The following is a 13,902-nucleotide window of genomic DNA, read 5'->3' on the forward strand; positions in this document are numbered from 1 at the left end:
CGTGATATATATGATATATATGGTGAACCCTGGATCTTGATAAATGATAAATCAAAACCACTGTTCAAGGTGAACCCTTAAAAAATTGAGCTGTGGTATGCCGCTTCATCCGCCGTTCTCACCTGACATTCCATCATCTGATTTCCCTTCATTCCGATCTATATGAGACAAAATATTTAGAAAATTTGTCCAATATCTCCAAATATTTTGCTCAAAAAGCGATTAATTTCTATCTAACCGGGATTTACAATTTGTTTACTACGCTACAAAACGTTGTTGATAAAAAAAAATTTTGTTTGAAAAAAAAAAAAAACAATCACTTTCCTGTCCCCCTATTGACAAACACTTAGTTTGGCTGAGAGGAGGAGGGATGTATGCACAAAAAAAAATGCTTTTACACATTCATATCAAGATTTATCTGTTGATACATAATAAATTCTGCAGATTATTTTTAAAAAAATAAAAGCAGGGTTTGAAATAGAGCTCGGGATTGCGCGAAATGTGCCCAAAATCGGCAAATCCCACGCAATCCAAAAGTCCGTGCGGGATCTCCTCCCCCCCCCCCCCCCCGTAAATTTTTAAACTCTATAACGAACCCCAGACGGAGAAAGGGGAGAAGAGAAATTTTTTCTCCATGCAGTACTATTGGTGAAGGGTGAATGATTTCCTCCCCCCTCCCGCTCTCACCAGCACAATCGGCGCAATACGGATTTACAGAGAGCAACCCTACTGGAAATGCTATGTCATCCATTCTTTCATACAAATAAATAAGAGAGGCCGTAGGTTACAAAGTGGTGTTTCTTTAAGCATTTGGCTCGTTTTGAATGCATCAAATCCTTTTTGCCATTTTGTCTTTGTGAGTTTAAAAGTTGTATTTTAAAAATTTCAAACTCCATAGCTCCTTTTTCATTTTGGAAAGATGGATACATTTTTAATAAAGCGTTCGTCAATTCAAAGCAATTCATTCAAGTTACATCGACAAATTCCGATTCGCCAGCATCAGCGAATTCTGTTCCGCCGGCATCAACGAATTCCGATCCGCTGCATCAACTAATTCCGATCCGCCGGTTGAAATGCAATCCGAAAGCTACTGGAAACGACAATCCATTTTCACTAGGTGTAGGCAATATTTTACTTTAACTTTTTGATTGTCAGAAAAAAAGTCTTAGTGCAGTAGAAATATTATTCGAATCAATGGGAACTGAACCCCATTCGGATAATTAGATCCAGAAAGTGGTCTGTTTAAAAAAATAGTTGTGTATGTGTATGTTACTTAGTTGTAAAATGTTTTATTAGAAATAAAATAAAATAAAATTGCAAAATTACTGAATAATTATTTGAAAATGTGTGTGGGGTTGATATTACACTAAAAATATTATAATTTAAAAATGAATAAATAGAAAAATAGGTACAGATGTGATATACCCCCCCCCCCCCCCCATTTGGCGACATCCGATTTTTTGCACCAAATAGAAATATTTTTCTCGCCAATGAGGCGATAATTTTTCAAGCATGGCATCCCAGGCGAAACTAACCCGAAGGGAATCCTATAGATCTGTTTAAACTTGTTTACTTGGGTTGTTTACTCGGTATTACGCAGGAGAGATACGTGTTGTTGTGTTTTGAAGTAAAAACATTAGAAAATGCCAGTTTCTTCAAACTTGAACGTTATTTAAAAGTTAACTCCAACGTAGTGTGTATCTGTAACGTGCTATTGTCATATGATGTATTGTTTTAGACTGAGTGTGAGGATTTATACCATAAAAAGGTAAGTTCTTTATTTTAGAATTCAAAAAAAAAAAAAAAAAAAAACTCTCACTTCCGAAATTCTTTGTTTTCACAAATCCTTGAGGGGTTCTTGTATTTTTTAACTTTATTTTTCTGTATGTAAATTAATTTTACAAAAATAGTACGGTTATTTTGTTCTAAAAGTTAATTCTTATCGATGTCACGATTTATTTAGACATTCTATTAACGTGCCTCCTTTAGGTACTGAATTTCTGAAAATAAGTTGACTCCAGCATTTTATAAAAATATAAAGGTGTTATTTTATGTATAATATAATAGGTATTTTGAAAGCATGTCTGGATAGCAAATAAATGTATGGTATTTTTGTAATATTTATGTTTAGGATGTTCTGTTGAGACATTTCTACTTTTCATACGTCGAAATTTGAGTAACTAAGCGCTTTTTTTGGCTGAAATAGTTATTGATTTTGGGGATGTTTTCCGCTTTAAAAATCGCAATTTGCATCGCTTTGCTCTTTTTTAGCAGAATATGAGAAAAGTTTTTGTTTGATGAAATGCATGTTGGAAAATAGCTTTTATTTCTATTGGTACATATTTCATTGGTGAGCTGTTATAGTAATTTGTCAGTTTAAGCATTTTAAATACTTTCTAGTCATTGTTCTTTGTGTACAAAAACTTTCTAGTTTCTGGTATTTTTGAAGCGTATATTCGTGATATTTTTTGTTGTGGTTTTATATTATTTTTATATATATTGTGTTCTGAAGTGCTTTGATCATGTTTTTTTATCTGACTTTTTCCTGTTGGCGCTAAAAAAGCATCACTAAGAACGATGTATGACATATGCCGTCGTACATCGTTTTCTTGGCGCCAACAGGAAAAAGTCGCCAAGGGTGGGGTATATCACATCAGTTCTGAAAAATAAAAATAAAAATGAAATATTAAAAATTCTAAACAAATTTTCAGTACTTATAAAAATTCTCCCCTAAATTCAAAAAATCCTCCCTGGAATCTGAAGTAAAGGGGGACATTCCCCCTAGAAATTGAACCCTATTTCAAACCTTGGTCGAATGGAATCTTAAAGTATTAAAAATTGTGTGGTTACTTTTAGCAAATATAAAAAGATTTGAAAAAACAAACTTTTGGATAGAAGTTAAATCTACTTTTTTCTTCTAGAAAATAATCTTTAACGTTGGTACTCTGACAAAATATAATGTCCAAAATGTTGCCATAATCTACTGGAAGCGTATGCAAGATTGATCCATCGATTGTGATCTAAGAGTTACCGACCAATAAACTAAAGAAATCAAAGAAAGCTTGACTTAAAATTAGCTTAATTGAAACGCAAGCATTTCGTTTCAATTTTTTGGTTTGAGTACTCGAGTAAAATTATAAAAAATTTGAATAACAATTTAACTTATATTTTTGTTGCTTGTTGTGTAATGTTTGCTGGGGTACCCTTTTTTTCTCCCCCTCTCCCCCCAAATTCTACTTCGTGGTAAGCTGAAATGACAATCCAGTTTCTCTTATTTTCAGATGCAGTTGAATTTGAAATGACTTACGATCGCCGTACAGGCAAACCCATTGCTAGTGCCGTGTGCAAAATTACATCTGAAGTCGGGGAGGTATTGTGTGAGGAAAGAGTATCAGGCTTCATCACTACAGAAATCAAAGATAATACTGAAGTGAGTTTCCTGTCAAATCATTATGGTGGAAATTTGATTCATCATTTTTTTGCCTCCAGAAATTAAATTAGCTAAAAGTTCATAATCTGGAATGGAATGAGAATTCTTGTTATTGTAGTGTAAGAATATACTTGAGAGCAAATTCAATGTGATAGTGAATGAACAATGCTTGTTTATGTATTTTATCCTTGGAAATACATTATTTGGTGAAAAATCTTTTTTGTCTCCTTTGGTCTTCCTAATATACATATGCAGTAGAGCTTTGATTACAAGAAACTATTTTAGCTGGAACCTTGCTTAAGCATCATCAGTTTCTTTATGTGCTAATCTTTATTCTGTGTTTCTTTACCTACTACTGTCTTTATCTGCTCATTTTAAAAATATATTTTTTATCATGAATGTAAATGGAAAACCCTTTAACTCACTTGAACTAGTTTTTGAGATTGTTTAAGTTTGCTTACTTAAAAATGAGATCAATGACATCAATTTTGCTTTTGCAAGTCAAATTTTATGATTTTTAATTGTGACAAGATTTTCTTGTTTCAAACTTTGATTTGTTCCCTTGAGTTTAAATGTTTTTGGTACTTCTAATTATTTCTTTTATTTTCAGTTTTGAGTCTACTTGTACTTAAGTTCTTCATATTGGATCATGTTTAATTTGGGTTGAATATTCCCATGTTTTGGAAAAATTCAAGTGAAATTAGTGTTTACATAACTTTAGTTATTAATTATTTTTGACAAAAATCATAAATGCAATGGGAAATGTACTATGTAGGTTAATAAGTGCTTTTTATCTACAGGGCAGAGTTGCGTATGAAAGCCGTGGTGAATGTTTCTTTTTGCCTTACTCAATGGAGGATATTGATGGAACATTTGAACTTCATCCACATGATAAAGTGACATTTCAAATCGCAACTGATAAAAATACTGGCAACCTGAGAGCCTGCACCATAAGATTAGAAAAACCTCTACCGACTCGGTTCCAGGGAGTTATATGTGCTCTGAAAGAAACTTTTGGCTTTATTGAGAGAGCAGATGTTGTTAAAGAGGTATGCATACCTACATAATGAATAAATATAAATGCCTTTGCGCTTGAATATTAAAGGAATGATGTACCAACATTTTGATGCACAAAAATTGCAAACTACTGCAGACACGTGTTTTAGTATTACAAGGAACGCCTTTTTCAATGCAAAGAAGTGAGTTTTTGGATGAAAAGTCATCCGAGGAAAGGTATTTCCTTGTAACACCGAAACACGTGTCCGTGTTATTTTGCATCAAAACGTTGGTACATCATTCATTTTATGTATAACCTATTTATGCAATACAGTCAAACCTGTCTTATCTCAGAAACCTATTTATGTCAAAATTTTTCATTTTCCCCGTATTTATAGCATTAATTATGTTTCCCCCGTATTTATCTCAAATGAAATTTTCAGAGAATCTTTATATCTCAAAATCCAGCTGCATTCTATTTTTTAATTCAATCTCCAGCAATCTTTATCAACTGTTTATCTTGGAGATAGAAAGCATTTTTCCTAATACAGTCAAACCTCGTTAACACGAATTCGACAGGGACGCCAAAGTATTTCGTTTTAACCAAATTTCGCGTTAACCGATTTCGACTTTTACCAGATTTTGTGTAAGCAGACAAGTTTTTTTTTTGTTTTTAGGACTCAGAAAATATAGGAACCAATGTACCTTTGTACAAAAATGTACACCTAAGGAAGAAGCACAAGTAAGTCAAAACAGGCAATGGCTATTCGGTGCGTTTCTTTAATACAGTGCATTTTCAAACGTCTGATTTTTGCTGTAGTGTTGAGGGGTAAAAAAACACTTTATTGCTTTTAGATCTTAAACCTGTACATGGGCAGAACAGGTGTCCAGAATTAGACAATTTTTTTAATGATGAAATAGTATGTCTAGGTTTGTCAGCCACTTTGCGGAGATTTCATTGTTTATCCAAACTTTTTACTGTAAGCATAGTCTGCAGTTAAAGTTCATACTTTCTTGAAGCAATGTGATTTTACCGATTTTCCTACCGAAGGAGAGGAATTTTCTCGCTGCCATCCATGTAACTTCTGTTCAAGTGCAGATCTTTCGACTTTCGAAAGTAATTTCATGTAAAAGTATGGGGATTTTCTTTTCCCTTTTTTCATCAAGACCTAAAAATTGTCTTCGTCTTATGCAGGATTTCGTCTAAATCCTCTTCGTATTAAGGGATTGATTTAACACTAATTTGTAGCTTTATTTGACGGAGAATGCCGTTTATTTTGCGCTAAGCGAAATTTCGTATTATACCAGTTCGTTTTAACGGGGTTTGACTGAATAAGCAATCATATAATCCTCTAAGTCTGTGGGGCATATTGCTCAAGGAAAACTAGATGTATGAGGATCACCCGCTGCCAGCAATTTCATCCACATGGAAATTTAGGGGAAGGGGACATTTTTGAACAGTAAAAATGCTTCCTGATTTTTTTTTTTTTTTGCATTCTCGAATTTTATATCTTTCAAACATTTAAACTTATGATTAAGGAAAAAGTAAAAATCTCAACATTTTTAAATGAAAATCATTGAATGATAACTTTCATCCTTAAAGGTATTCGTAAACTTGCTATCGATACAAGTATTAAAATTTTTAAAACCTGTAATCAAAGCATCATGCTGTAAAATATTGAACAATATCAATGCAAATGAACATTAACTCTTTGACTTTGTTACAATTGCTTATTTTCATCAAAAACTCTACGTCAAACCCCCCGTATCTCATTTTTTTTTCTTTTGTTCCGTGAAATTCAAAATGGATGGGTTAGACTGTAAAATGTTCTGAGGGACTTTTTTTTTCTGTTGCTGTCAGATTTGTATTTAATTACTGTATTTTAGGTATTCTCACATTTATGTAAAATGAAAAAAAAAAAAACATTTCATAAGACTTCAAAGTCAATTACATATTTCTCAAAATCAGTGGTGTTCCCTTAGGGTATACTCCATATACGCCATACACTCTCATTTTTAGACACAAAGCGTATACCCTCACATAAATTTTCATATCATGACATACTACGTATATGATCACATGCACAAAGTGTGTGTAATGGATAACTGGGAGTATACCCTCAGAAAAAATAATGGGAACATCACTGCTCAAAATTATTGCTTGCTTAGCATGTAATTTTATTTTGGTGATTTTTTTTTTTTTTTTTTTTTTTTGATATAATTAAAGGCAAGTAATATTCAATCTTTAAACTACATCAATTCTTTTTCTTTCCCATAAATTTAATAAAAGTTGTCATGGTATCAGTTACATTCATTGTATAACAAAACATTAATGTGGTTATTTTGTTTTACAGATCTTCTTCCATTCAAGTGAATGCAAAAATTTCCGTAACTTAGCTTTGGGAGATGATGTTGAGTTCAGTGTTCAGACAAGAAATGTATGTACCTGATGCGTTTTATATTTCAACTTTTTTTCACATAGTGGTGGACATTACCAATTTACAAGTTCATCCCAGCTTATATCAAGCATACTCATGTTTACTTACTACTCACTAGACCATCTCCAGTTAGAGAGCCCCATATTTAACTAAATAGAATCTGAAAAATATCATTATTTCTTAAGTCAAATTTTATTCAAAAATTCATAAAAATATGATTGATACTTGAAATTTTGCACAAATGAAGGTAAACTAATGTACTTGCAGCAACTAATGTACTTGAAAATGTTTTGTACCAAAGTTTTCTATCTATATTTAGTGCTGAGTTATTGTCCATTTTCTGTTCAAGCACCCGTGAAAAAAGAGGGTTTTTCCAAAAATCAAAGTCTCATAAAAAAAAAAGAGAGACAAAATCTAAAAATTTGGACTTTTGATTACCTTGAAGGGTACAATCAATGAGCAAAATTTCAAAGAAATACAAAAATGAGATGAAAAAAACTTTGGATCACTGGACATAAAATGACCCATTAAGAAGTTGCTGTAATGGTGTCAACAACACTCTCTAAATGGCGCAAAATATTCATATTTAAAAAAAAAATGTTTCAATCAGCTTTGTATGTCCTGATATGTGAGGATATAACAGGGTTTTTAAGCCAAGTTTTAAAGTTCACTAGCAAAAAAGCTAAAATTAGAAAAAAAACTTCAGCTTATAACTTTTCTGATGACAAACTTATCTGATTCGGGGCTTAGAACTTAGAATTTTCTCATGGCACTCCAGTCTATCTCCATTACAAATATGTAGATAAATATATTGAAACTGTTGGTATTTGGCGGCGTCCACTTTAAAAACCCCTCCATTAAAGCATTATATATTAAAAACCAGAATAAATCTTTTTTTTTTCTTTTAAACTGCTACAGTGTGAATTTTCTGTTTTTGTTGAAAGTGGTGAAAAAAAATATCTTAAAAAAGATGCTTTATGAAATTTGTTAAATTATTCATGGAGTTTATGACATTGTACAAAAAAAAAAAAAAAACCACCTTTGAGAAATATTAAGCTGTATACCACCATGCTTGCTTCCTCTCTTGAACCTTTTTTTTTTTAAAATTTTTAATATTTGAGCAGAAAAATCTTTGCTTCATTTTCTTAATTTAGGTAATATTTTTGTATTAGGAGAAAAATGACCATGGCAAAAAGATTGGGAAATGATGTTTTTTGAGTAAAAGAAAGCTGTTACCGCACTGCTTTAATATTAAACTTAACTAATCACATTTTCATTATTTTCTTTCTAATAGAATAAAGAAGTTGCTGTGAATGTTGTTACTTTACCACTGGGTACTGTGGTATTTGAAGATGTGAATTCTGAAGTTATTGTTGGAGAAATAACCGAAGCACTTGAAAAAGGAAGATCTAGATCTAATGATGCATTTCCTGGAAAAATTCAGTGTCAGATTAATGAAGAGTAAGCATTTTCCCTATTTTTATACCTGTTCTCAACAAGATTTTTATTTCACCTAATATAATTGTTGTAAAAACACTTTTCAGGGGTCTGTCCAGGATTTTTCACAGGGTCCGTTTTTTGTGAAAAATCAAATAATTTCGCAAAAAAAAAATTGTTAAAACGAAATTTTAGAATTTAGAGATGGCACAAACTCATCAATTAAATTTAAAGTTGAGTGTTTTACTCTTCTATGTCGAAAAAATCATTCTGGAGTGTTTATCTGATATTTGGCGGGGGTGGGGGGAGGCATCGCTCTCTCAAGTATCAATATTTATCTACCATTCTACATTATGTTAAATTATACTAGAAATATTTCTGTACAGTATTTAAAATAACTGTAACAAAAAAAAAAAAAAATTCAGAATAGGGTTTAGCATTTAACTTTTTGACCCAAGACACTCTTAAAAAGCACAGAATTTCGTTTAAAACTTATAAATTCCGTGATTTTAACAAAAATAAAAAGATATTTTAATTGTTTACCTCTTAACAAAGCGTAATAAACATTAAAAATGCGAAAAATCGGATTCCCATAGCGGATGCAAAGAGATCGCAATTCTCAAAGTAAATGCATCAAAAGTATAAAAACGGCTTGTAAAAGAAATATTTTTGATAAAATTATTTTAAAATTGCATTTTAGGGTCCTATGATAAACATTTCATTAATATCTGTGGACACCGTTGATGCAAAAAAAAAAAAAAAAAAAAAATCTATTCAGCATTTTAATTTTTGACTCATAACAGAAAATGGAATTTTGCTTTAAAAACTTGAAATGAGAGTTCCAACAAAAATAAAGAGACTTTTCATTTATTTGCATCCTGATAAAGCGAAGTTAGCTTGAAAAAAGAACAAAATATGATTCTCATATCGGATATTAAAAGATTGCATTTTTTAAAATGCAGACATCTAAAAAAAAAAAAAAAACGGTAATTAAAAGAGTTTATTTAAAGTTAATCATCCTTGTTAACATCGAAAAATCAAAACCCATATAATTTTCTTCCAAAATAACTATTAAACATCGCACCGCACTGCAAAAACACAAATATTGACAAGCTGGTAAAATGATAAGAATATTTTCTAATCAAGTCATTATAAAGGTTTAATGCCAGACGCTGCTAAGTGGTGATAATTTTGAAGTTGGTAACCCTATCTGAAGAGATCATATTTTTTCCCCATCCTTACTATCTATCCCTTTGCAGTTCTAAGTTCATTTCGCAGATATATATTATTATTGTTTATTAAATCATGAGTGGGGAGAAAAGTGCTTACCAATGCCTTTTCAGAAAAGTTTACAGCAACACAGCTGCTAATTAGCTGTGATAAAACAAACAACCATTATATTTATTTGGCAGTAGCAATTACTTATCACTTGCAGGAACATCGCAAGAGTGCCGATTTTTTTTTTCCTCAAAATTAGCCGATTTAGTATAAGCTGATCCCTCTAATTTGACTTCAAAAAAGGCTCCAAAAATTATCGGTTTATACACAGAAATATGCGTTATTTTGTTTTTGCTCTTTCAATAAACAATTTGTGAAAGATCCGATCTTGTTTATCGGAATTTTGTGAAGGGTCCGTTTTGTTTGATCGGGATTTTGTGAAAGGTCCGTTTTGTTTGATCAGGATTTTGTGAAAGGTCCGTTTTGGTTGATCGGATTTTTGTGAAGGGTCCGTTAACGGACCCAAATATCCTCTGGCCAGACCCATGCTTTTTCTGTCATTAGTGATTGGATTTGGAAGGGTATTTTTTTCCGTATAATTTGAGATATAGTAGAACCTTGATTATCTAACCCTTGATTAACCGAAACTCTCCGGTAATCAAAATCGGTTTCTTTTCCACTTTTGTGTTTTTCAATTTCTACTATCATCCAAAATTTTCTCTCAACAAAAATGAATTTTTTAATTCCCTCTCCCTCCCACACACACGCACATTACTTTTTGTATGCAAGCTGTCCTTTCCAAACTACAAGTGCAGATAAATATTTTTGAGTCCCCTTTTTTAGAACTCCTTCTCGAAAGCTCAATTCTCGGTATGAGTGTACTCTTCCCCACTTTCAAAGGTCCCTGTTCTAAATAAAAACACATCCCATTCCAAAATTTGGAAGGTCATACTGCCGAGTCCCAGAAGAATGTTATTGCACCATCTGGTTATAAGCAAGTGTACTTCGTTGTACTTCGGGGTGGAGCTGCAAGGCAACGGATGCCTAATTTACACCAGATCAAGCTTCCATTTAAGCCATTGTTATTTGTTATTTCAAATAACTTCATTTATTAATATAATTTAACAGTTAAAATAGTCATAATAACAGTTCAATGACGATTCCACAAAAAAAAAAAAGAAAAAAAAACTAGATGATTATTGAGGAATTCTCGATTATCAGAAAATTTCAATTATCCGAACTAGGTTCGGTCCCAATTACTTCTGATAATCGAGGTTCTACTGTATCAGTTTTATACATTTAAGTTATTCATCATTTTTTTGAGATAGTATCAAAGTTGTTTTCCAAGAAAATTGTTAAATATATTTTGTTCCGTTAGATCAGCACTGTTGTAACTGAGTGCATGAAAATGCAATTACTTTTCTCGGGCATTACATGTTGTAATAGTTGCCATAAAAGCTATTTTAACTTCTGTATTATAGAGTTGTTTATTATCCATTTGGAGAGCGGGATCCGAAAGCCGAGTATACTTTACAAGTTGGTGACTGGGTGCAATTTAATGTAGCCACAGATCGACGAGACAATCTTCAGCGTGCTACAAATATTGAACTTTTGATCAATGCTTTGACTTTTTCCAAGGAAAAAAGAGAACAGGTAAGCATCTGGAAACTGTTACTAAGTAACTGACCAATTCAGGAAACTATCAATTATCCACAAGTGACTCATCGGCAATACAGGTTATCCGCATCTTTCACTCTTTCAAAAATAATATCCAAATAATTTCCTTCTGTTATCTAATTTTTAAATGAGAAAGTAAAAGTTCATAGGAAGTATGTCTTTTTTTGCATTATGTTTTGAAATTGATATGCTATGTTAGGTTTTAGTTTTTTGTTAGCGTAACAAGTTAACTTGTTGCTCAGTCAAAAAATTAAAACATATACCATAGCTGCCAACTCTCCAGATTTGGCCTAGAGACTACCGAATTTTGACTTCTGCTCCAGAGCTCCCTATTGATGTAAAATTCCCCCAAATCGAATCTCCCAGATTTTTATCAAACAACAAAATTCCTTAAAAAATGGATTTCTGGGAAAAAAATCCCTACAGCCCCTGCAGGGCTTTCCCGAAAATCTTTTTTTACCCCCTCCCCCTTCTTGTAATGATCACGATCACCAAACAAAACCTTTTCATACCTAATTATGCAAACTGTACATGTCCAATTATTTGTGAATCATGTTAATTTCATATTCCTTCTTTATTTCCCAAATTAAGGGGGGGGGGGGGGCGAACCAGTTAGACGGGTCTAAAAAAACCTTTTTTATATCATAAAATATTAGAACCATTCAAGGATATGTTGCCAAAAGCAGTCCTTGGAAGAACATTGTTTAGTCTCTACAATGCCCAGCAGGCCACTTTTTATCCATTGTGGTAACTGATAATGGAAGACATGTTTTTCTAATAGTTAGTTCTGTGGCAATCCAAGTTAGTCTGAGGGGAGGAGAGGGAAAGGGGCGGATATGTGTTCCATATGTTAACTTAGAAGAAAGTCATTGTAGCAAAACAAGGGGAGGGGACACTGGCTCCCTTCCTTTTCCAAGTAAAAAATCTTAAATCCAAAGGGTGCCAGTTCATGAACAAAGAGGCAATCAGGGTGCCGTTTTACCAATAAAAAGGCAAGTTGGGCACCGCGCCCTCCCGCCCAAGCCTAGGGGAGGGTCTGAATAACAATATCTTAAACACTTGCGTTATATTTACCGATTTTGTTCGGACGAAAGGGGTCGTTATAATGAACAACAACTGCATTAGTAATAATTGTAATCTGAATTTCCGAAATTTAGGTGCTATCAGATTTCTGAACTCCAAATTTCACATCTACACAAGTTTAATTTTAGAAATCCCTGCTTTATATTTATATTTTTGTCAAATTTGTTCATGACATTTCTCTCTAATTTTCTGCTTTCAACGTTGGTATCTATGCATATACTGTTGATGCCTTCAGTTTACAAAGTTCTTCCAATTACTGCTGGAAGTGACAAACCAGTACGGTTCACAAATTCCTATTTTTTGCTTTAAAAAAGTGAAAACAAGAAAATTTTCTTAGCAGACTTTTTGCCTGGTTAAAGATGAAATAAGCAAATTTAAACTGTTTATTTGGGCTTAATGAAGTTTACAGTACAGATAAATGTAAATAGTTACCATTTTCTAATAGTACTGTCAGGGCCGGATTTGGAAGCGTGAAGGCCCCAGGGCAACAAAAGAGTGGAGAACCCTAATCAGAGTTTGGAAAGATCATCATATTATCAAAAATATCTGATACTTTGATATATATCCGAATATTTTGATATATATGTATATATCCGATATTTTCCACCCGTGAAAGTTAGGATATTTTGTAAAAATTTTAGTGTGGGGGCCCCTTTGTTGTGGAGTCCGCGGGGCAATAGCCCCGCCTGCCCTCCCTTAAATCCAGCCCTGAGTACTGTGTACTCTCATTAAACCGGACTTCGCGAAATCCATACAGCCATTTAGATACACATACTGTGTAAATAAAAGGCGAATAAGCTGTATTTTTGTAAAGTACTTTTATATTTTTTTCCTATGTAGTTTTATATTTATTTATTTGAATTCAAAATGTAACTTTTATTGTGCACAGTAGTTAATGTACCTCTGCTCAATTTATAGGTTACTTTATTAAATCTGTACTTTCGTTAATTCAGACAACTAGATCCTCGATTAGTCCAGATTATTGAGAGTCTGTTTTTTTTTTTTTTTTTGTGTTTTTCTTTTTTAAATTTGTTTATTCATTATTGGTATTTATTTACTTTTAGGGATTTGTTACAGCTGTAAAAGAAACATTTGGCTTCATAACATATGGTCAAAGAGATATTCGTTTGTATTTTCGTTTATCAGAACTTTTGAATCCTGACGAATCGGTCAAACCAAATGATGAAGTGGAGTTTACTGTTTCTCAGGTAAAATACTAGCCATACAGTGAAAATTATTAAAAATGAAACAAAAGGAATCAAATTATTTTTCGGTATTGAAAAATTTGTACCAAATTGTATAGTATATACTGTCTGGACCCCATATCGTTTTGTGTGATTTTTCAAATTATGCGTTAAATGAATTTACTGTATTTTGTGTGAGAGTTATTCCATGCGAAATGAGCAAAATTCGCAAAAAAAGTGGTTGCCGCATGGTAACAGATTTTAATGAAATTTGGTATGCAGGTTCCTTTTATGCCTATATAAAAATAACTAAAATGTTTTTGCTTAAAATGTTTTATTTAAATAGTTACATGCGATTGAAAATTGGTCAAATTGAACAGCATTCTCATAAATGCTAAATGTTGCACTTTTGAAGGCTTGTATCTTATTAACTATTTAA

At 32.4% G+C, this 13,902-nt stretch overlaps 1 protein-coding gene across 1 annotated transcript in view; it reads left to right on the forward strand.

The window, feature by feature from the left end:
* Positions 1-13,902, forward strand: part of LOC129228243 (cold shock domain-containing protein E1-like) — a 43,634-nt gene that overhangs the window by 9,056 nt on the left and 20,676 nt on the right. The window contains 6 exon segments of the mRNA XM_054862910.1: positions 3,282-3,430; positions 4,231-4,479; positions 6,781-6,864; positions 8,159-8,325; positions 11,001-11,172; positions 13,344-13,487. Of these exon segments, the coding sequence (XP_054718885.1) occupies positions 3,282-3,430; positions 4,231-4,479; positions 6,781-6,864; positions 8,159-8,325; positions 11,001-11,172; positions 13,344-13,487 (965 nt within the window).

Source organism: Uloborus diversus, chromosome 8 (genome assembly GCF_026930045.1).
Source record: "Uloborus diversus isolate 005 chromosome 8, Udiv.v.3.1, whole genome shotgun sequence".
Classification (NCBI taxonomy): Eukaryota; Metazoa; Arthropoda; class Arachnida; order Araneae; family Uloboridae; genus Uloborus; species Uloborus diversus.